The 20,102-nt window shown below is 62.9% G+C and overlaps 3 protein-coding genes across 3 annotated transcripts; all 3 read right to left on the reverse strand.

Moving 5' to 3' along the window:
* Positions 1-3,088: 3,088 nt before the first annotated feature.
* LOC311159533 (alpha-2Db adrenergic receptor-like) lies at positions 3,089-4,117 on the reverse strand (the record flags this gene model as incomplete). Its single annotated transcript, XM_084215660.1, has 1 exon — positions 3,089-4,117. The coding sequence occupies one exon, from the start codon at positions 4,115-4,117 to the stop codon at positions 3,089-3,091; it is 1,029 nt and encodes a 342-aa protein (XP_084071786.1).
* Positions 4,118-5,027: 910 nt separating this feature from the next.
* SLC34A1 (solute carrier family 34 member 1) lies at positions 5,028-8,767 on the reverse strand (the record flags this gene model as incomplete). The annotated part of the gene is made up of 12 exons (XM_084215617.1): positions 5,028-5,582; positions 5,680-5,804; positions 5,943-6,059; positions 6,213-6,380; positions 6,610-6,709; positions 6,820-6,915; positions 7,114-7,309; positions 7,401-7,512; positions 7,626-7,769; positions 7,847-7,975; positions 8,332-8,514; positions 8,662-8,767. 12 exons carry the CDS (start codon positions 8,765-8,767, stop codon positions 5,028-5,030), a joined length of 2,031 nt encoding a protein of 676 aa, XP_084071743.1.
* A 1,837-nt stretch (positions 8,768-10,604) lies between these two features.
* On the reverse strand, positions 10,605-18,206 carry RGS14 (regulator of G protein signaling 14). The gene is made up of 15 exons (XM_084215904.1): positions 18,155-18,206; positions 16,887-16,908; positions 15,641-15,792; positions 15,442-15,534; positions 14,799-14,942; positions 14,490-14,639; positions 14,206-14,326; positions 13,995-14,119; positions 13,715-13,918; positions 13,535-13,611; positions 13,286-13,412; positions 12,911-12,992; positions 12,671-12,729; positions 12,340-12,454; positions 10,605-12,074 (listed from the first exon to the last, which is right to left on the reverse strand). Exons 1-15 carry the CDS (start codon positions 18,197-18,199, stop codon positions 11,845-11,847), a joined length of 1,746 nt encoding a protein of 581 aa, XP_084072030.1. The 5' UTR covers positions 18,200-18,206; the 3' UTR covers positions 10,605-11,844.
* Between the last annotated feature and the right edge of the window lie 1,896 nt (positions 18,207-20,102).

Raw genomic sequence — 20,102 nt, forward strand, 5'->3', positions numbered from 1 at the left:
CCCGGCCAATGCCTGCCCTCGCTCCTCCCGCGCCGCGCTCCTATTGGTCCGCTCCCTCAGGAAGCCCCGCCCTCTCCACAGCACCACCGCCCTCCAGTTGGCCCTGCGAGGTGCGGCGGGCGGGGCGGGGCCAGAGTAGTGACGTCATCCGGCGGCCATCGGAGAAGCGCTGCCGAGACGAGGGGGCGGGAGCTGATTGGAGGGCGAGATGTCACTCATGGCGCGCAGCGAACGGATTGGCAGAGAGTCAAGGAGGCCCGCACGAGGAGCCCCGCCTCCCACGTCATCTGATTGGGTGTGGAGCTGCCACTCAGCGCAGAGCGAGTTGTGATAGGTCGGTTTATGGTGGGTGGGGTTGGAAAGGTTGAATATAAATGAGCGTTGACTATAAATGGGCTCAGCAGCGGTCCCGCTCCCGCTGTCTGCATGGTGTCCTATGCTCTCCTGGCGGAACCGTTTGCGTGTTTAGGGGAGCCTCCCCACCTTCGCAGCCTCAATAAAGCCCGAGCAGCCACGCGTGTTTTCCCGGTGTCCGGGTCCATCCCGGTCACGGGATGTGCTCCGGTGCTGTGCCCCGTTTCCGTGGTCACCGCTGCCGTGGAGGTTTGGGTATTCTCATCCCCCAGTGCAGCTGACCCTGACAGCTCATGTGCCGCTCTGGTGTTTGAGCTCCTGACAGTTTCTTTCCACCAATTATTCTGCCATTTTTTTAAACTTACACCGAAATTAGCAGCAGCGTTACCCTGTCTGAAGAAAAGCTGTGCTATGGGAACATCAGCAAGCCTGGTTTCCCTGCAGAGCTGGCCTTACTCGAGCACCCCTCGATGACCTGTCACTCACCTGCCCATCTCCCTGCCTTTCCTGGGCACAAAACCACTCCTTAATCTTCTTAAACCAAGTGGTGCCTGTCCTGCTTTGTGCTGCTCCTGGCTTTGGAGTGAGGACATCACCTCTGCCTTCCCACAGCTTCTAGCTTCTGTCTCTTGCTCCAGCCCCCGGGAGATGTCTCCTCCCCGGCAGGGCTGCCCCAGGTGTGAGGCTGGTGCTGGCCAGGGCATGGAGGACATGATGGGCAGGTCCCTCCCCTGGTGTCTGTCAGGGGCAGCCTGGGCCCACGGCAGGAGAGATTTTGGCTTCATGTCCTCAGGCTGTAGTGAGGATGATAATAACACAAATTACACCAAGCACTCACTGTCCGTGCAGTCAGTACTGCCAGTGGCTGCTGTGCCCTTCAGCATCCACGGGAAATCAGCTGTCACATCTTCAGGGTATGGATCTGCAGTGATTAGGAGGAGGAAGCTTTGCCCTGCCACACCTTGGGGGTAATCTCTCTGTCGCTGCCTGGAGGGATGAGCTCATGGTGTGAGAGCTCCTCTTTTAGAGCTGCTTTCCTTCCAAAGCATGTTTATTTTGAACTTAAAATGAGATGACTCTGTTTCCATCCATTTCCAGCATTAACCCCTGGGCTGCTATTATCTGTTTCCTCCCACCTGGCATTCTGCAGCACCGCTCCCATCACTGACAAGGCTCATGGACAACGGGAGGCTGCTGGAGCAGCACCGGTGTCCAGAGGATCCTGATGTCCCCAACAGATCCAGCAGCAGCTTGGGTGGTAGAGCTGCTATTCTGCTTTCCAGCTCTGCGGAGGGGAGCTGCGTGTTCATGCCCAGGAGGATGGCCAGTGCCTGGTACCCTGGTTGGCACCAGGGTGTGTGGCCAGGGCACTGTGGGGCCCTGCGGTGCTGCCACAGGGCTGGTGTCCCCTGGGAGAACTGGCCCGGCCGTGTCCCCATTAGTTGCCCTCATCTGAGTATTTTTAGCAGCAAAATGTTTTTTAGCTGTGAGAAGGAGAAGGGCGGCCGCGGGAGGGGAAGCTGGGTGGCAGCGATAGGGCAGCTCCTTCCGTGGGCAGTGCCTGAGCAGCTCCAGCCCCGGGGCCAGACCCCTCCGAGAGTCAGCACTGGGACCCATCCCAACCTGATCCCACCGGGAGCCTCTGCTGACTCCAAAGCTCACTCCATGAGCCTCCCCACATGGGGCCAGTGATGGCCCAGGGATTCTCACTGCTGCGAGTGCCCCCATCCCATCCAGCCCCCCCAGAGCCCAGCTGAGCTGCACCCACCCTGACAGGGGCTGGGGGGGCTGGCAGGGGCCAGTGTTCCTTGAGCTCCAGCTCCCAGGCGCCAGCAGCTGTTTTTAGCTCAGAGAAAGTCCAATGTTTTGAGATTTTCTATTTTGAGCAGCAAAGCTGAAGAAGTGGAGCAGCCCCTGACCTCTGGGTGTCTGTGTGGAGCGAGGCAGGCAGCCAGGCAGGGTGGGTGTGGGGCGGTTTCTGCCCCCCAAGGGGGATGTGGTTGTCCCCGGGTCTTCGCCCCACAGCTGCCTCTGTGGCCTCTTGCACGTCAGGCTGTGCCGGAGCCTGTTCCCATGCGATCCCATCTCTGACACTCTCCCAAGGGAGAACGGCCTTTCTGGCTCTGGGATGTCATTCCTGCTTTCCCTCCTGCAGCAAGATCCCAGAACAGTCCCCGAGCGGGATGTGGGGTGTCCACGCCAGACCTGCAACCCTTGTACCCCACTGTGGGTATGTGTGTGCCCTCACAGAGCCCCCATGACACAGCACAGCTGGCATGTTCCCAGAGGGGACAGAGAGGCACAGGGCTCGTGCTGGGCTGCTGTGGTGGCACAGCCAGCTCAGCCCAGTGCTGGTGTCACTGCCACGGGAGGGTTTTGTCTCCTCGCAGCAGCCATGCGGTCCATCCCCTACACAAGAGAGTGCTGGGGACACAGACATTCATCTGAGAGTGGGGAGGGCCCACTCAGCAAGTTGCCACCACCACTGCTGCAAGGCATAGGTGTGGGGTGATGTGGGTGACAAAAGGTGCTGGCAGTCAGTGCCGCTTTCTGGGCTCCCTGGAGGCAGACGCCACCCCCAGGCACAGGATTTGGTCTCGTTTTATTCAATCCTGCATTTCCAGAAGCACCTCGAGCTGCACACTGGCACTGCCATCCAGGGTCTGTGGGGGGGCCAGGTGCTGTGATCGCTGAGCAGGGCTGGGGGCCACGTCCCCAGTGTCCCAACAGGTCCCTAAGAGCGGTGCCGGTGGGGGACGGCGAGGAGCCGGCGGAAGGCAGCACGGAAGTCCCGGTTGAAGAGGGTGTAGATGAGGGGGTTGACGCTGCTGTTGCAGTAGCCGATCCAGAAGAAGAAGTTGAAGAGGGGCTTGGAGACATGGCAGCCCTGCCCACAGAGAGCCCCCAGGCTGTAGGTGAAGAAGAAGGGGAACCAGCACAGCACGAAGGCGCCCATCACCACAGCCAGCACGACAGTGAAGCGCCGCTCCCGTGCCCGCACCAGCCGCCGGCGGCACAGCAACACGCTCTGGTGCTGGCTCCGGCGGTGCCATCTCAGCATCCCCACGCCCGACACCCTTCCATCACTGCTGGCAGGGCGTGGGGAGCGGGCGGCGAGCAGGGCGGCCGTCCGCCGGGCGGTCAGGCGGTAGATGCGGCAGTACACGGCGACCATGACGAGGCAGGGCACGAAGAAGGAGGCGGCGCAGGAGGCCAGCACGTACCAGGTCTCCTGGCTCAGCTGGCACTCCCGCCCGCCCGGCCGCGGCCGCAGGAGCGGTGGCAGTGCCACCAGGGCCGCCGCCGCCCAGACCGCCCCGATCATGGCCTTCACCCGCCGCGGGCTGCGGCGCAGGTTGAGCCGCGCCGCCCGTGTGACGGCCCAGTAGCGGTCGAGGCTGATGGCACAGAGGTGCCCGATGGACGCGGTGCAGAGCAGCACGTCCAGCGCCAGGTACAGGCTGCACCACAGCCCACCAAAGTACCAGTAGCCCATCACCTCGTTGGCCAGCGAGAAGGGCAGGACGAGGACGGCCACCAGGATGTCTGCCGAGGCCAGGGACACGAGGAAGAGGTTCTGGGGGGCTTGCAGGGCCCGGCTGGTGGAGATGGCCACCACCACCAGAGCGTTGCCCACCAGCGTGGCCAGCAGGACGGACAGGGCTGCCAGCAAGATGAGCCCCGTGGCTGCGGGTGAGTGTGGGGCGCTGCCAGCGCCGCTGCCGTTACCGGAGGTGTTGGGAAGGGCGCTGGCTGGCTCCATGCTGGCCCGGCCCCTCAAGCAGATGAAGCCCCATGGGGCTTTCCCCCACCCTGCTCACCGGTCCCGAAGCGGCTGCGGGCGCAGTCCCAGCATCGCTGAGTCCCCGGGGGGTTCTCCCGGCTGCCACCACTTCTGCACTGACCCGGTCTGGTGGCGAGGTCGTCCCGGCCCGGTGGTTGCCCGGCTGGGCATGCAGGACAGCGGCAGTGCCGGGAACACCGAGAGGCTCCCACGGCAGCGCTGCTGGCTCTGCTGGTCCCAGTCCGGAGGAGGGCGGGCGGGAAGGAGGGAGGGAGGGAGGGAAGGGTGGGCCGATATCGCTGGCAGGAACCCAAACATCTGTGGGCAGTGGGAGAAGCTGTTATTGCCACTTAAAGGGCTCCCTTCAGGGTCACCACTGTAGGAGGGCTCCAGCCACGGGTGCCAGGGTGCCTGGTGGTGCAGGGGCACTGCGCAACCATGCAGAGTCATCATCCTGCTGATCCCAGCTCCTGTGCTGGTCACTGCAGCAGCCCAGGACCTTTCTCGGCTGTGCCTTGCTCACTGATATGCTGCTGTGGCACACAGTGGGGCACCAGGGACCCTGCCAGCTCAGCCCTTTGGGGACAAGGTGGGGGGAAGAAGATGCTGCCTGTGACAGCTCAGTACAGGTGGCTACAGAGCTCGGGGTTTAGCTGTGGCATCATCACCATGTGCCCCACAGCACGAGCTGAGTGTTTGGTGTGTCCCCAGCACCAGCTGGGCTGAGCAATGGTGGTGTGGGGGGTACCTATGACAGCAGGGTTTGCAGAGGGAAGACCCAAAGAGACACACACAGGGGCATCAGTGCTCCCCCTTTATTAGACACAGCTGAGCAGGGGCAGTAGGCGCCAGCAGCCGCAGGAGCAGCAGCCCGGGCGTGCTCTGCCAGCTAGAGCCGTGTGGCACCGTGCGGGAGCGGGCGAGGGGAGCCCACCCGCGTGCCGGGGCTGGCCATCTCCTCGGGGTAGGAGAGGGCAGGGTTGTCCAGCCCCAGCCTGGCCTTGTCGCGGGGAGCGCCCTCGGGCTCCTCCCAGCCCTCGGGGCTGCGGCAGCGGTCGGTGCAGCACAGCGTGGCCTGGGTGATGACACGGTCGAGGGGCTGCAGCGAGTGCATCCAGGCCGGGAGGAAGTCCCAGGTCTGCAGCCACTTGGGCAGGCGCCCGGGGCTGTGTGCCTGCAGCGCGTTCACCAGCCCCACGAAGAAGAGGAGGCCGAGGAAAGGCGCGCCCACCCCCACCAGCGCCCGCCAGCCCGCCATGGAGATGCCGAAGATGAGGGAGGGCAGGAGGAGGAAGCAGATGATGAGGTAGAGCACGGCAAACCAGCGGTACTTGGCCGTGCGCTCGCCCAGAGCCTTGGCCATGCGGATGGGCAGGCGGGTGAAGGGCAGGGGGTACCACAGCAGGATGCCCGAGATGTTGAAGAAGAAGTGGCACAGAGCAATCTGCAAAGATGGCATCCCCATCAGGCTGGGCTCCCCCCAGCCCCTGCCCTGCCCAGTGACCTCATCCAGGCCAGCCACGGCCCCGGGCTGACTGTACCTGGAAGGAGCTGGCCAATTTGTCCCCTGGGCTGGCCAGGGCAGCCAGGATGGCAGTGGTGGTGGTGCCAATGTTTGAGCCCAGGGTCAGTGGGTAGGCACGCTCAATGCTGATCACCCCCAGGCCTGTGGGAGAGGCACCCTGTCACTCCTGGCAGTGCCATCCCCAAGGTGGCACAGCTCCTTTTTGTCCCTCTGAGTACTTTGGCACCCACAGGCCAGGGGATGGCACATGGCAGGGGAGGAGGAGTGGCTGGGACTCACCGATCAGGGGTGTGATGGCCGAGGTGAAGACAGAGCTGCTCTGCACCACGAAGGTCATGCCAGCACCCACCATCATGGCGAAGTAGCCGGTGAGCCAGCTGAGCGGGTGTGGGAGGTCTGCCAGGGCATGGCCAGGGCATGGACACAAACAGGGACATGCCCACGGCCACATCAGGGCTGGGGGTCAGGGGCAGCCAGGGGCAGCTCTGAGGATGGCAGGTGGGGATGGGTATGGGTGGCCATGTGGCATGTGGTCCCCATCCTACTCACCAGTGTTGATGACCTTCTGGATGGCTTTGGCCACCTGCCCCTTGAGCAGGGAGTTGAGGAGTTTGACCAGGAGGATGAGGCAGGTGCAGAGCACAACAAGGGACCCGGCCAGCAGCACCAGCCCCACGGCCAGGTCAGGCAGTGGTGTGTCGGTGAAGAGGTGCTCACCTGCCCCACAGCACGGCTGGACAAGGGGCTGGGGCTGGCCCGGCCCCGCTCACAAACCTGCCCCCACAGACAGCCCCACACCTGGACCCCAGCACAACATCGCCCAGTTCTGCCCCACATCATGACTCCAGCACTTCTCCGTCACACATATAACCCCCAGCCCCACTTGCATCTCCCCAGCCCCACGCCCTGTGCCCCAGCCCTGCCCAAGCCCTCCACACCCACTCACACTTCTTCCTGGTGACGTTGTGAAGGACCTCAATGCCCTTAGTGCTGCAGTGGCCGGGGGATGTGCAGTTTGGGGGGGGCCCAAGCCCCACAGTGGCCATCTGCAGGGAGAAGGTGGGCTACAGCTAGCTCCAGTGCCCTCCAGCCATTGCCCACTGCCCATCCTCTGGGGGAGTGTTTGGTGGCCCCAGCAGGGCCATGAGCCCCTCACCTGTGGGGTTGCAGGTCCACACCAGACGCGGATGAGGCTCCGGTTGCGCAGGCTCTCGTCCCCTGTCGCGATGCCCGTGATCACAGACTTGTCCAGCTGCAACAACACAGGTGTTGGAGAGGGCACCTGGGGGCTAACAGCACTCACAGGCTGGGGACATCTTCACTGGCATGGGGACACCACTGCCAGCCTGGGGACACTTGGATACAAGCGCCATCAAAGGGACACCAGTGCTGGGGACATCACCACCAGCCTGGGGCATACCACGTTGGCATACATAACAGCTGAGGAGACCTGGATGATGAGCTTGGTGAAGGGCTCTGTGATGATCTTCAGCAGGTCGGGGGCATCTTTCCCACTGCGGATGTTGAAGGTGGCCACAACCAAGTGGGTGACGTGGTGCAGGTACCCACTCACCACCTCTAGTGGCAGCAGCACCAGCACTGACAGCCAGTTGAAGCAGTCGTGCACTGTGGCACCAGCGAAGGCCCTGTGCAGAATGAAGGAACCCTTTGGTGTGAGGTGGTCCTGAGGAGCAGCCCCCAGCCCCAGCAGTGTCCTCTGAGCCATCCAGCTCTCACCGTTTGAACTCACTGCGGTCGCCAGCCTGCATGAGCGCCACGATGGTGTTGGTGACCGAGGTGCCGATGTTGGAGCCCATGATGATGGGGATGGCAGAGCGCACCTCCAGCACTGGGGACAGACAGACAGACCTGCTAGCCTTGCACAGCCCGGTTCAGGGTGACCCCATCCAGCCATCCTCTCCCTCAGCCTCAGGTCCCCAGCACCCTCGTGGGCACACTCACACCCTGAGGAGACCATGCTGACGATGATGGAGGTGGAGGTGGAGGAGCTCTGCACCAGCACGGTCACCAGGATGCCCACCACCAGCCCAGCCACTGGATTGGAGAGGATGGCGTTGTCCTTGAAGATGTCCCCTGCCACCTTACCTGTAAGGGAATGTGAGTGCAGGTTGCTGGCACTGCCAATGCCACCTGGTTCCCAGGCATCCCTGCCACCCTACTACCTCCAGCCAGCTGGAAGGCAGAACTGAGCACGTCCAGAGAGCACACGAAGAGATACAGGAACCCAAACATCAGGGGCACCTTTAGAAGGGAGACACAGAAGGACTGGACCCTGGTCCAGCACCCGAGCTCTGTGCAAGACAAGAGAGAGTGTTAAACTCCTGCTATGGCATGGCCCTGGTTCCCCAGGCTCCTACAGCCTTATGCCACTCTCATGGCTCCTGGCAGCCCAGGGCTCATGTTCCTAGCTATGCCACCTGTCCCAGGGTCCCCTCCATCTCCTCCCACCCTGGAGTGCCTTGTGCCAGCTGCCCCATTGTCCCTCAGCTCTTCCTACACCATCTCTAAGAGTCTCTCCATCAGCACTCCCCTCCCAACCTGGCACCCCACAGTCCTGGCACCCCAAGTGCCCCAGGTGCCTCTGTCAGATCTCTGGGGTGTTCCCCAGCCCAGGTGCTGTGAGACCCCCACCCCCCTGGGGTCTCACCTGGCCTCTGCAGCTCGTCCAAGCCCAGCCGGTGCCCCTGCCAGGAGAGCGCGTCCAGCTCGTAGCGCTCGCGGCCCTCGCGCAGGCGCCCCGGGGAGCCGGGGCAGGGGAAGCCGTGCTCAGGGCAGGGCACGGCGCTGACCGTGAAGGGACAGCTGTGGGCACCCGGCAGCCGGTGCAGGGCTGGGGACAGACAGCAGCTGTGTCACAGCCCTGTCCTGGCAGGGACCTCCCTGCAGAGCAGAGCCCAGCACTGCCTGGGTCTGGCCAGAAGCAGAGCTGGAGAAGAGGAGGAAGAGGAGGAGAAGGAGGAGGGCTGGGGGCACCTACCTTGGGGGCTGGGGCAGTAGGCGAACTGTGGCCCATGCACAACCCTTCCTCCCCGCACCGGGCAGCGAGCGGGCAGGACTGGGCTCTCCGTCCGGTAGGGCAGCATGGCTCCTGCTGAGGCTGAGCAGAGGTGGCCATGTCACACAGCTGTGCTGCACCAACTGCCACATCCCCCCAGATCCCTGCAGCGCTGGCACCACTGAGGAGCACCATCCCATCCTCTGTTGGTCCCCTGGGCCGCCAGCTGCTGCTGTGCCACCCCAGTGAGCTCTGAAAGGGCAGGCAGGGCAGGCAGGAAGGGGACTCCTCCTGCCCAGGGCCCTGGGGCTGGGCTCACCTGGGGCTGGCCGGGCACTCAGGGCAGTGCCACTTCCACATGCCACATCCACGCGTCCCTCCAGCGAAGTGGCCTGTGGGGCACCACGGCCCTTTATATGCACGCCAAGAGCAAAGTCTAAGGAGCCCCGTGTTGCCCCTCGCCTCCGCTGGCTGCTCACCTCCTCCCCAGAAATTCCTGCAGTTAATGGGTAACCCCCACCTCATCCCGGTCAGCTGCGGCCCCGGGGCGGGATGGGGCACGTGCCCCCGGGGTACCGCGCCCCCGGCACTCCCGCCTCCCTGCCCGGGGTCGGGGTGAGCTCAGCTGCTGCGGTGATGAGCAGAGCCAGGCACTGCTGGGGCCCAGAGCCCGAGAGGTGATGCTGGAGGAGCCTCAGCTCTCCGTCTTTTGGTGCCAGGTTGTTCATCCACTGCACGAGAGGAAGAGGAGGAGGAGAAGGGCTTGGTGCTGGTGCTGCTGGGGTATCACAAACCAGAGGTGAGGCCATGCTCACCTCAGTGCCATCACAGCATGAGCCATGAGGGATCAGCACTGCCCAGGGCACAATGTCCTCACTCCCAGGGTGTTGGAGATGGCTGATGCCAGCACCAGTGTGATCCCCATGTCCTGCCACTGGTGGTGATGGTGGCACATAGCTGAGCTCTGCCCGTGGGGCAGCCAGCAGTGCTGAGGGCTGTGTGGGGCAGAGCCTGCATCTCCCTGGCATCACATCTCCCCAGCATGTGGGGAGCTGGAGAGGAGCAAGGCCAGCGCTGCCGTCACCACCTCCTCGGCCCTGTTTATCATTACCTGCTGCTTACACATCTCCAGCCAAGTTTCCATCCACCCACAGGACACCCTGCAAGCTTGTGTCCACAGGGGAGAGACAGTGGCCAAAGGCTCCTCCAGCCCTGTGCCCGTGGGAGTGGGCACAGAGAGGTGTTCTGTTGCCACATCCCCATTTCCCCAGGATGAAGCACTGCCAGAACTCATTACCATGATGACCCAGGTGCAAATGTAAGGAAAAATCCCTTGGGTACTCCAGGGACAGCATGGGGACACCTGTGCCACTGCTGGAGCATCACTGAGCCACCTCCACTGAGTCACAGACTGATGGAGCTGAATGCCCGGGAGGTGGCACAGCAGGGGACATGTCCTGCCTCCCTTCTGTCCAGGGGTGCAGCCAGTGTGCTGCAGGGGGCTGGTGTCCGCACTTGCCCCGTGCCCAGGGGCTCTTGGCCAGCTGCCCCCACAATCATTAACCCAGTGAGGCCCTGGCAGCTCTGGCTGTCACTCATTGACAGGGTCGGGGCTGAAGTCCTTGGCCATGCCGGCCCTGCAGCTTCCCCTACTCCACCAGCAGTGCTGGGTAAACAAGCTCCTGGCACTGCCCCTTGCTGCAGTCAGGGTGGCACTGGAGCCCAGGGCTGGCCCCAGCTCTGCCATGGCCCTAGGAAGGCTCTGTGGGGAGAGGGGGATTCCCATTGTTGCTGGGAAAAGCATAATCCAGCCCTGATGACTGAGGAAGGAAAGAAAGGTACATCCAGGCGATGCTCTTTATTTCCCCTGGTTCCACAGCACAGAAAGAACTGAGCAGCATCACAGAGACACAGGGGGGCTCTGACTAAGGCCACAGGGCTGCAGCTGGCTGTGGCAGCATAGGGCTGGGTGGCCATGCCCCCATCTCTGGGCAAGCCTGGGGGCCCTGGGTCACCCCTCTGCCTCTGGCCAGGCAGTGGTGGTGGAGTGGTTACCCAAGGCACAGCCAGGAGGGGCTCTGGCAAGAATGGACTGTGGAGGGATCTCCTGGCTGCTGTTGGGGGAACGTCTCCATTGCAGATTCTGTCTGGGACCTCTGGGGACACTGGGTTGCTGGGCATGGGGACCAGCAGTGCACAGCCAGGACTGGCAGATGGAGGCTCAAGGCTCCTGGCAGGAATGACAGGCTGGGCACTCGCTGGGGACCTGCACACCAGGCTGAAGTGTTCACACCCAGGGGTGCTGCATTCTTCTGGCACCAAGCACAGCTGTCCTGGCAGGCTGAGCACCCACACCCCAGTGGGGATGGGGCAGGGGGGAGACGGGAATTTGCTCCTGCCTGTCCCTCAGCAGCCGCCCACGCAGGATCTCCGGCCGGGGGGAGGAGGAGGAAGGCTTTTTTGGCACCATCTGCTGGCTCTGCCTCTGGCTGCCCGGGGCAGGAACCAAGTGCCCTGCTCCAAGCAGTGCTACTGTGGCAGGATCAGGCCACGCTCACGCAATGCAGACGTAACAACCTGCCCGGGGCACAGCCTGGCAGGGCCATGCTCACCCTCCCCAGGAAGGGTGGACTTGCAAATCAACAACGGGGCAGCCCTGTTCCCACGGGGCCAGGGACTGGATCTGGCTCTGAGCTCCGGGTACATGTTCTCCTGACCCTGCCTGCCCACAGCACCGGAGTTCAGGACTGGAGCCTGCCTTTCCTCCCCACCCACCCTGTCTATCCTGCATACCCTGCAGTTAGAAGGGAGCTTTCCCCACCCAGAGAGCGAGTGGAGCTGTGTCAGCCCGACACAGGCAGGATGTGCTGGGCAGGGCAGAGGCACCGGGCAGGGCAGTGCCAGGGATGTTGCAAAGTGCTTCGCAACAAGGGTTCGAACTATGTACAAGAGTCCCTTGATGTGCACCGGGATGTGGCCCCACCGAGGGGCATGGCAGCTGCTCAGCCACTCACAGCGACACGACATGACAGCGTGGGACAGGACGTGGATGGATCTGCAGCCTGGGCAGTGTCAGCAGTGCAGGGCAGGGGCTGTCGGGCCCCTCTTGAACCCTGGCAGGGCCTGGGGGTGCCACACGCCGGGTGTGGACGTGTGGCACACTCATCAGAGCTTGTGGTCCAACGAAGACTGAGCCAGTGCAGGCTCTTCCTGAGGGCAGCTGCTTCCCTCAGAGCCAGCCTGAGGGGCACTGGGCTGCGGTGACCCCTCACAGGCACTGTTGTCCTGCACGGGGAGCTGGAGGAAGTCGGGCAGGACCAGGTCCTCCTTAGAGAGCAGCCCACGCTGGTCGTTGGCCCGGCAGCTCTGGGCACGGTTCAGTAGTTCCACCAGCCCTGGGGAAATGCAGATCATGCACCTGAGCCAGTCACTGGGGCTTTGTCCTAGCACCTCAGCTGCCCTCTCCACCTGATATGACCCTGAATGGGTCCCAGGCACGGCATTGGTACCTTCTCCCTGCTCCATGCCAGACCCCAAGACCCCACAGCCCATTCCCAGCTTCATGGAGCCGTGCAGCCATCCCCAGCACACCAGGGGCTCTGCATCCCTCAGCCTGTGCTTTGCCCCAGCCCCTCAGGATTCAGACATGCCAGGTCTCACCTTCCAGGTCATATGTGCGGCGGTTGAGGTTCATGGCAGCTGAAGACTGTGGCCTGGAGAAGGAGGACGGCATCTCCCATCGTGTGTCAGGCTCTGCTCCTGTTGGGCTTCCCTCCTGCAATGAGCAGCCCAGGCTTCAGCCAGGGGACAAGGAGGCAGCACTGCCCTGGGCTGTGTCCCTGTCACCCTCCCACAGCCTGTCTCCTGCCTTGGCACCACTGCCCAGCCCCGAGACAAGTACTGGGGCCACAGCAGGGCCCAGCTTCCCTGTGGACCATGACAGCAGCTGTGAGGGCATCTCTAACAAGGGCTGGTGGAATTTGATGCTCACCTCACTCCGGAGCAGAGAGGGGGCAGCCGCAGCCTCAGCGCTCCCCATCACTCGCACGTCTGCAAGGGAAGTGATGCTCAGTGCCCCATTCCAGCATCCTGCTCCTGGCCAGACAGGGACAGGATGGACCCTGTCCCAGGGAGCGGGAGCCATGTCCAGCAGAAAACAGCCTGACCCTCTGAGTGCCCTTCAGGCTGATGTGGCTTGAGGGGGCATGGCTTGGGAGGGAGGACACTTTACCTGCTGGTGTTTCCAAGACAAGTTTCTGAGCAGACACTGTGCTGACCAGCTTCTCCAAGTCCAGGGTGGCTGGCTCACCTTGCTGCAACAGGAACAGCAGCCAGTGTCACACTCACTGTGGCACGGGAAAGGCAGCCAGGCTGAGGACCCGCTTGGCCAGACCCCACTGGGCCAGCACAGGCAACACCTACTGGTCCCTCCCAGCACACAGCAGGATGTCACAGCCCATCCCCAAAACAGTGACTGTAGGAGCCCCCGGCACACAGCGCTGCTCCCCACTACCTGCTCAGAGCCAGCAGCCCCTGGCTGAGCCCCAAACCCAGGGCTCCCCAAAGCTCGGGGCTGGCCGTGCCCCCGAGCCCGGGGCTCGCTCACCCTGCGCAGCAGCGCCTGCTCCACGCTCACGCCGTACTTGCCCAGCACGGGCTGCAGCGCCTCCCGGATGCGCTTGGTTGACTTGGCTGTGATGCGGATGGTCTTGTTGAGGGAGGAGATTTCCAGGCTGCAAAGGGGAGAAGAGGTGGTTCAGGCAGGAGCAGAGCCAGGGCGCTCGGGACTGCCTGGGGGACAGGGTTTGAGGCACTGTGGATGGCCAACAGCATCAGCCCCAAAGCTCCCACTCACTCAAAGCTTATCCTGTTCTCCAGCTTCACCTCCTGGTCTGCCAACACGGAGCACTCCTGGTCCAGCACCAACGCTTTCTGCAAGAGATAAGCCACCAGGAGAGAGCCAGCAGAGTGCACGTGGTGCTGGCACAGGGATGGTTTGGCTGGCAGAAACCCTGCTCCCCCCTGCCGGCCCTACCTGCTCATTGCCCACCAGGAAGACCTTGATGTCGGGGAGGCTGAAGCCGCGTTTCTCACACAGCCCTGCCAGCATGTCCCGGATGGAGTGGCCGGGCCGCACGGAGGCCAGCGAGGCCGTGCCGTCGGGCAGGTACACGCAGCAGTACTTCATGGGTTTGCCCGGCAGCTCTGCCTCGCTGCCCCCCAGGCTCTTCTGCTGGCCCTGAGGGAGGGATGTGGTAGGATGAGCCCAGCCAGTGGCAGCATGGTGCTGTGGTACTGGCGTGGTGCCCACTCACCTCCATGCAGGGGCTGGTGGCTGTGCTGGCCGAGGACAAGAAGCCCAGGTCCAGGCTGGCTGAGGAGTTGAGCGAGCCCTGGGACTCCCTCCACAGCATGGCGCTCCTGCTGCCTTCTCCCCCCTCTAGGACAGACAGAGGGATGGTGGTGGGGACATGAACACCCCTGAGGGTGGCGTGGCCCCTCTGTCCTGCTGAGCAGAGCACCCACCTGCCCAGGATGGCTCCCGCCGCTCTCCCTTCCTGAAGGAGCGCTGGAGGCTGCGGTTGGCACCGCTGCCCGCCGTCTCCACGCCCAGGGGCAGCGACTTGCCCAGCTTCAGCTTCGTCTTCTGGGGTGAATTGAGCAGCATCTCAGCATGGCAACACCTGAGGTTTCCCCTTCCCTTTCCCTGGTGCCCTGACTGCTTGTCTGTCCTCAGCCTGGAGTTGAGCAGCAGGGAAGGGACCCAGCACCACGGGGACATGTCCCCATTCCCCTTTCCCCTCACTCACCTTGCTGAGGTCTGGAGGGGGGCTGCTGCTGCGGGAGTGGGGCCGCAGGTCAGGCAGGGGCTGGCCCTGGCTCTCTGCCTGCAGGCAGGCCTGGTAGAGGGGGGATTTCACAAAACGTGTGTAGCTGTCAAACTTCATCAGGTTGAAGATCTGGAAAGGGAGGATGTGTGTGCCTCGGACCCCTGCACACCTCCAGGCTCTGGGCACTGCCCCATGGCACAGCCCCACGGTGACAGAAGTGATGCTGGGTGACATGTGGGGTGGTCCCACAGCCCCCATCCTGTGGGTGGAGCTCAGGTGCTGCCATACCTGGAGCTGCTGGATGCGAAACATGTCTGGGGAGGGGGTGGCCAGCATGTCCTCCCCAATCCAGGCCTGCTTGTCAATGTTCACAGGGCTGACCGAGTGGCTGGAGAGGAACTCATCGTAGATCCGCCGTGCCTCCTGGGCCAGCTGAGGGGACAGGAGGCCAGGCTGGGACCAGCAACCCCCTCCTCTGTACCACACCACAGGAGCCCCCTGCTCACCCCATTGAGACACCTGAGCCCTGAGGAACCAACCTGCCCCAGGACCAGCTCAGTACCTGGACTTCAGGACCGAGCTCTGGGCACAACACACCAGTGTCTCCACAGAGATGCAACCTGAGGGAGGAACCATTCCCTGCAGCCCCCGGCTCTGTCCCCATGATTTCCTGTCTAGCTCTGCCCTTGATCTTGTTTGTCCCCCCAGAAACATTCTCCACCCTCTGGCAGGGGAAGCACATCCTGCTCTGTGGGGCAGGCAGTCCCAGCTGTGGCTTTTCAGATCCACATCACATCCATCTCCTTATTTCTTTTGCAAGAGCCCCCAGCCTGCTCAGCCCCACAGAAAAAGGGTCTGCAGGACCCCTTTATATGCAGCTCTGCCCACATCCCTCCCAGCAGCTGTGAGCAAAGCTGCCCAGAGCTGGTACCTGCTGTGTGTCACTGGCTGGGATCTGCTGGAAGCGCTCACATGCCTGCCAAAAGTAGACGTTTTCAGCGCTGAACTCCTTCTTGAGGAACTCCTGCAGGGCAGAGAGATCTGCTGCTCTGGTGGCACTGTGCCTGTGGGACAGTTGGTGTCCAGGAGTGGGTGGGGGCAGGGGCTGAGCTCTGGGCTGTGACACTCACAGTGAAGTAGGTGACAGCCACACGGTCCTGCAGCAGCGTCTCGAAGGATTCAGCCCAGCTGACCACAGAGCCCTGCGTGGCTCCACACGTGGCTGGCCCTGGCAGGCTGTTCACACTGTGGTTGCTGCCACGGGCCCGGGAGGCATTTAACTCTGGGAGAGAAAAAGTGTCACTTCTGGCTGTCTCTCTGTCCCCTAATGTCACCCCCCAGCACCAGCAGCCCTCCACCTGCCCCATCTGGAACTGGTGAGTGCTGGGTAGGGAACATGAGGAGCATCACGGTGGCATCCTTGGAGGACTGAGCACCAGGATGACACAGCTGGCACTTCCTGGCATGACAGCTCTCCCTGCCAGTGCTGGCAGTTGTGCCCACCCTGGGTGTCACTGTGACTCCACCTGTGACTCATCTCCTGGGGTAAGACAGCCATGGGGAAGGCTCCCAGCCAGCAGGGAAAGCGGAGTGGAAGGGGACACAGAGGGCACACAGAGTGGAGGAAGCTTGGAAGATGGGCAGAGGTGTCTGAACCCACTTCCTCTATTCCTCTGGCCAAGATGAGGGACAAACCCAGCATGTGGAGGGCACAGAAAATGTCATTTCCAGCTCCCAACCCTGAGGAAACCCCACTTCGGGGAAACCCAGGGTGACCATGTGTTCAGAAAGATGGAAGTTCCCAGGGGAAACCCCAGCTTTGGAACTGGTTTGACTGGTGTGCAGCTGGAAGCAGTGGGTCATTTGCAAGAGAAGGAAAGGGTATGGAAGCAGTGCCCTCCTGGCAAAGCTGGCAGGAACAGTGGAGGTGTGTCAGGCTGCTCCTTTGCCAGGCTGCCCGTACTTATCCTCCTGGTGGGCTAAACCACGAGTAACTGGGGCCAACACAGTTAAATAAACCATCTGAGGTATCCAGTGCACAGTCAGATCGACAGACAGACAGAAAGACTCCCTCAGAGAATCTGGGGCTGGCTGGTACCCAGGTTCTCCTTGCCCCAGGAAGCCACTCAGTCCCCAGCACCCAAAGTGCCAGCTGAGCAGCCAGAGGGAGAGACAGGCACCATGTGGGAGGGCTGGGGGGACATGGCCAGTGCTGGGCAGAGGGCTCAGCCCTGCAGCCACCCATGGCACAGCCTGTGCTGACACAGGACCTCGCTGTCTGCTGGCTCCCTGCCCCTGGCACCAGGCTGCCTGTGGGGTTCCCCCTCCCCTGAAGATGATGCTGGCCTCCTGTCCCAGGGCAAAGAGCAGCCTTACCTCCATCCGACACGGCCGGGCCCTGTGGGAGTGGAAAGAAGAGAGGTGAGAGGCGCTACACGGCATCTGCTGGCCTGGCAAAATGGCAGCAGCACCAGGGCAAGCCCAGCCTGAGCCCAGAGCAAGAGGAAATGTCAGTAAACACTGCTCTGGTGTTACCTGCCCTGTGGCAGAGGCAGGACACAGGACTTCCAACCCAGGGCAGCGAGGAGAGCGTTACAAAGGGGGTACAGCCTTTCTCCTGCCCCTCCATGGCCTGGGACCAGGCCAGCAATTGGGAAAGGGCAGCTGCTATCAGATGTAACCCTGCCACCCCAAACAAGAAGGGAGGAGAGAAGCAGCCTCCACAACACAGGAAGAGGAGGGGAGGAGGGGAGGGAAGGAAGGACAACCACAGCCCCAAGCAGGCAAACTGCCTCTTCCCTCCTTCCCTGGAGCCTGGAGCTACCGGAGGGCAGACGCCCAAAAGCAGGGACCAGGTGCTGCCAGCGCAGGGCACAGCAGGACAGGGTGTCCTGCAGCACCCGCTGGGCCACCCCAGACAGCAGCCCTGGGGATGGAGTAGCCAAGCAGGGAGATGGGCAGAGCCGCCATGGCCAAAGCCCAGCCACGCACTCTCTCCACGGTGCTGTGTCTCATCCCCTGCTCGGGGCCACAGGAACTGGTGCCCACATTCCAGTGATGCCCCTGGCCCAGCTGGCCCGTGCCCCCCACACAGCTCCCGACTGTCTCCATCCCAGCCCTGCCTTTCCCTGCCACCCCACAGCGCATTCCTCTGCCATGTCTCCTATCCCAGTCCCACGTCCCTCTCTCCTGCCAGCTCCTTGCTCCTCCCCATCCATCCCTGCTGCCCGCACCCGCACAGCCCTGCCCAGCCCCACGGACACCAGCGCTGCTGACTGCTGCGACCCCATCCGTCACCCCTCGTCCATCACCCAGTGCCACACATCCCCTTACAATGCTGCCGAGCCTCACGAACCCCCGCTGCTCAGTGCCCCGGCCCCAGACACCGCTGCCGGCCCTAAAACCCTCCACAGCTCCGCCTGCTTTGGATGCCCATCCTGCCCTTCCTGCCCAGAAGCCCCACACCCTCCCACCTGCCTGTTTCCTGACTCCACACATCCCTCTGTGTGCCCGTTATCCGGTCCGCCCTCCCGCACCCCTCCCGCCTGCGCGGTACCGAGCTCCCGCCGCGCCGCCGGCCGGGGCAGCCCCGGGGGTGGGGACCGGCTCCCCGGGAAATGGGGACCGGTGCCCCGGGCACTCACCATGCGCCCGTTGTGGACCACCAGCAGTTTGCCCTTGCCCTGCATCCCTGGCTCGGCCCGGCCCGGCCCGGCGCGCTACGGGCGCGGCCCGCGGCCCCGCAGCATCCCCGGCCGGCGGCGCGGCTCTCCCGGCCCGGCCCGGCCCGGCCTGGCGCTCCCGGCACTACCACACTACCGCTTTCGGCTCCCACAGGAAGTGTCACCATGGGAACCGAGACCGCAGCGGGGGGAGCGGGGCCGCCCGCCCGCCCCGCGCCGCCGGCACCGCCCCGGCGGACACCGGCTCCAGCTCCGGGCCAGGAGCCGCCGCGGCGCCGCTGCATCTCCGTCCCGGTCCCCGTTCCTGTCTCCATCTGCATCCACATCCGTTATCCCATTCCCATCTGCATCCCCGTTTCCCATCCCCATCCCATTCATTCCCCATCTGCGTCCACATCCGTGATCCCATCTCCATCTGTATCCTTGTTTCCATCCCCATCCCTGTCCCTGTCTTCATCCATATCTACATCCGTGACCACATCCCCATCTGCATCCCTCTTCCCAAACCCATCCCAGCCTCCATTCCCGGCACGGCTGGGATCATCACCCCTTTGTCTCCTCCCCACAGCGTGGGCAGCCTGAGGAGGCTCCTCCCGGCCACCACATCACCCCAGGGAAGGGGGCTGCAGGGGCAGGGGCACATCAGCAGGCCCAGCCTGGTGTCACTTGCCCTGGTCACAGAGGGTGTGGGGCTGGCCCCAGGGCCAGCGTTTGGGGAGGGCTGCGTGTGCTGTGCGTGCCAGCAGAACCTGGCAGGGAGGAGCAGCGGACGTGCAGCTTGGAGTCACCAAACTGATGCCTAAGCAGTTTTGCCCATCTCCTAAGGTCGGGGTTCCATGTTGATCAGCAACCACAAACCAGTGGAGGATATTTTAGGTTATTTGTTAGGAAATCTCAGTAACTAACAGCACAGGATAAACCGCAGAGCACCATGGCAACCCGCTCAGGGAAATGCTAATAATGGGGATGTAAGGTGGGTGATTAACCTATCAAAAGCAGAACCCTAACATTAAGTTGGGTGCAGATCTATGCAGAAAAAAATGAAGCTTTCCCACCATGAGCAGGCAAAAAAGCAGAGCACCACAAGCAGCCACAGGGCTGGCAGGGTCTCTGGGTGGGGAGAACAGAGGGTGGCACCTCTGGTTGCCCCTCTGCCGCCTGCCACTGCATGGAGCAGCAGTGGCATGAAGGGTGATCATGCTGCTCCCCTCTGCTTTGTTGGAGTGTGGCGGTGTTGTTTGGCTTGGCTTTGCCACCAGAGTTATAAATAAAAATGCCTCTCCAAGAGTGCGTGACTCACGGTCCTCACCACAAGGATAACCTCTCTGCTGGGAAACCTGATCTGAGGATGGAACTGCAGCATGCAGGAATCCAAGACATTGCTTAATTAATGCACTTAATCCAAACGGAGAACAGATGAGCCCCTCACCCCACCTGGGTTGGGGGTGGGCTGCTGAGAATGTGTCTGAGCCTCTCTGGACCCCTGTCCTGTGTCATCCCCAAGCTCCAGCTGCTGCCAAGCCAGCCCTCAACCTGCTCCAGGGCCTGGTGGTTTCCCTTGGGAAGCACTGGGGAGCTGTGGCAGTCGCTGACGTGGCGTCAAGAAAGCTCAGCAATTTCTTCTGCCACCCTGCAAGGGGACAGCTTGGTGTCGCCTCAGCGTGAGGTATCCCGGTGTGTGAGGCTGTGCCAGCCCTGTGCCTGGGCACGGCATCCTCCCAGGCTGGGACCCCTGCCCCGTGGGGAGAGGGATGCCCTGTGCCCCAGTGCCCCAGCCCGGGGGGACCTGGTTTATCCCGGGGGTAGGCGACGGCGGGGCGACAGCTGGCTGGAGGATTTGCCGAGGGCATTATTTAATGCTGTGGGTAAATGGAGGAACAGCAGCTAATTCCGGAGCCCGTAATCCTCT

The sequence above is a fragment of the Fringilla coelebs genome (genome assembly GCF_963513975.1).
Source record: "Fringilla coelebs genome assembly, chromosome: 15".
Taxonomy (NCBI): Eukaryota; Metazoa; Chordata; class Aves; order Passeriformes; family Fringillidae; genus Fringilla; species Fringilla coelebs.

Bases quoted from the DNA above. Each gene is read 5' to 3' on its own strand.
- RGS14 (XM_084215904.1), bottom strand. From the start codon at position 18,199: ATGCAGGGCAAGGGCAAACTGCTGGTGGTCCACAACGGGCGCATG. The intron at 13,612-13,714 runs GTAGGGCCGGCA...TATCTCTTGCAG, and splicing joins TCCTGGTGGGCAATGAGCAG to AAAGCGTTGGTGCTGGACCA. The intron at 13,413-13,534 runs GTGAGTGGGAGC...TCCCCTTTGCAG, and splicing joins GAGAACAGGATAAGCTTTGA to CCTGGAAATCTCCTCCCTCA.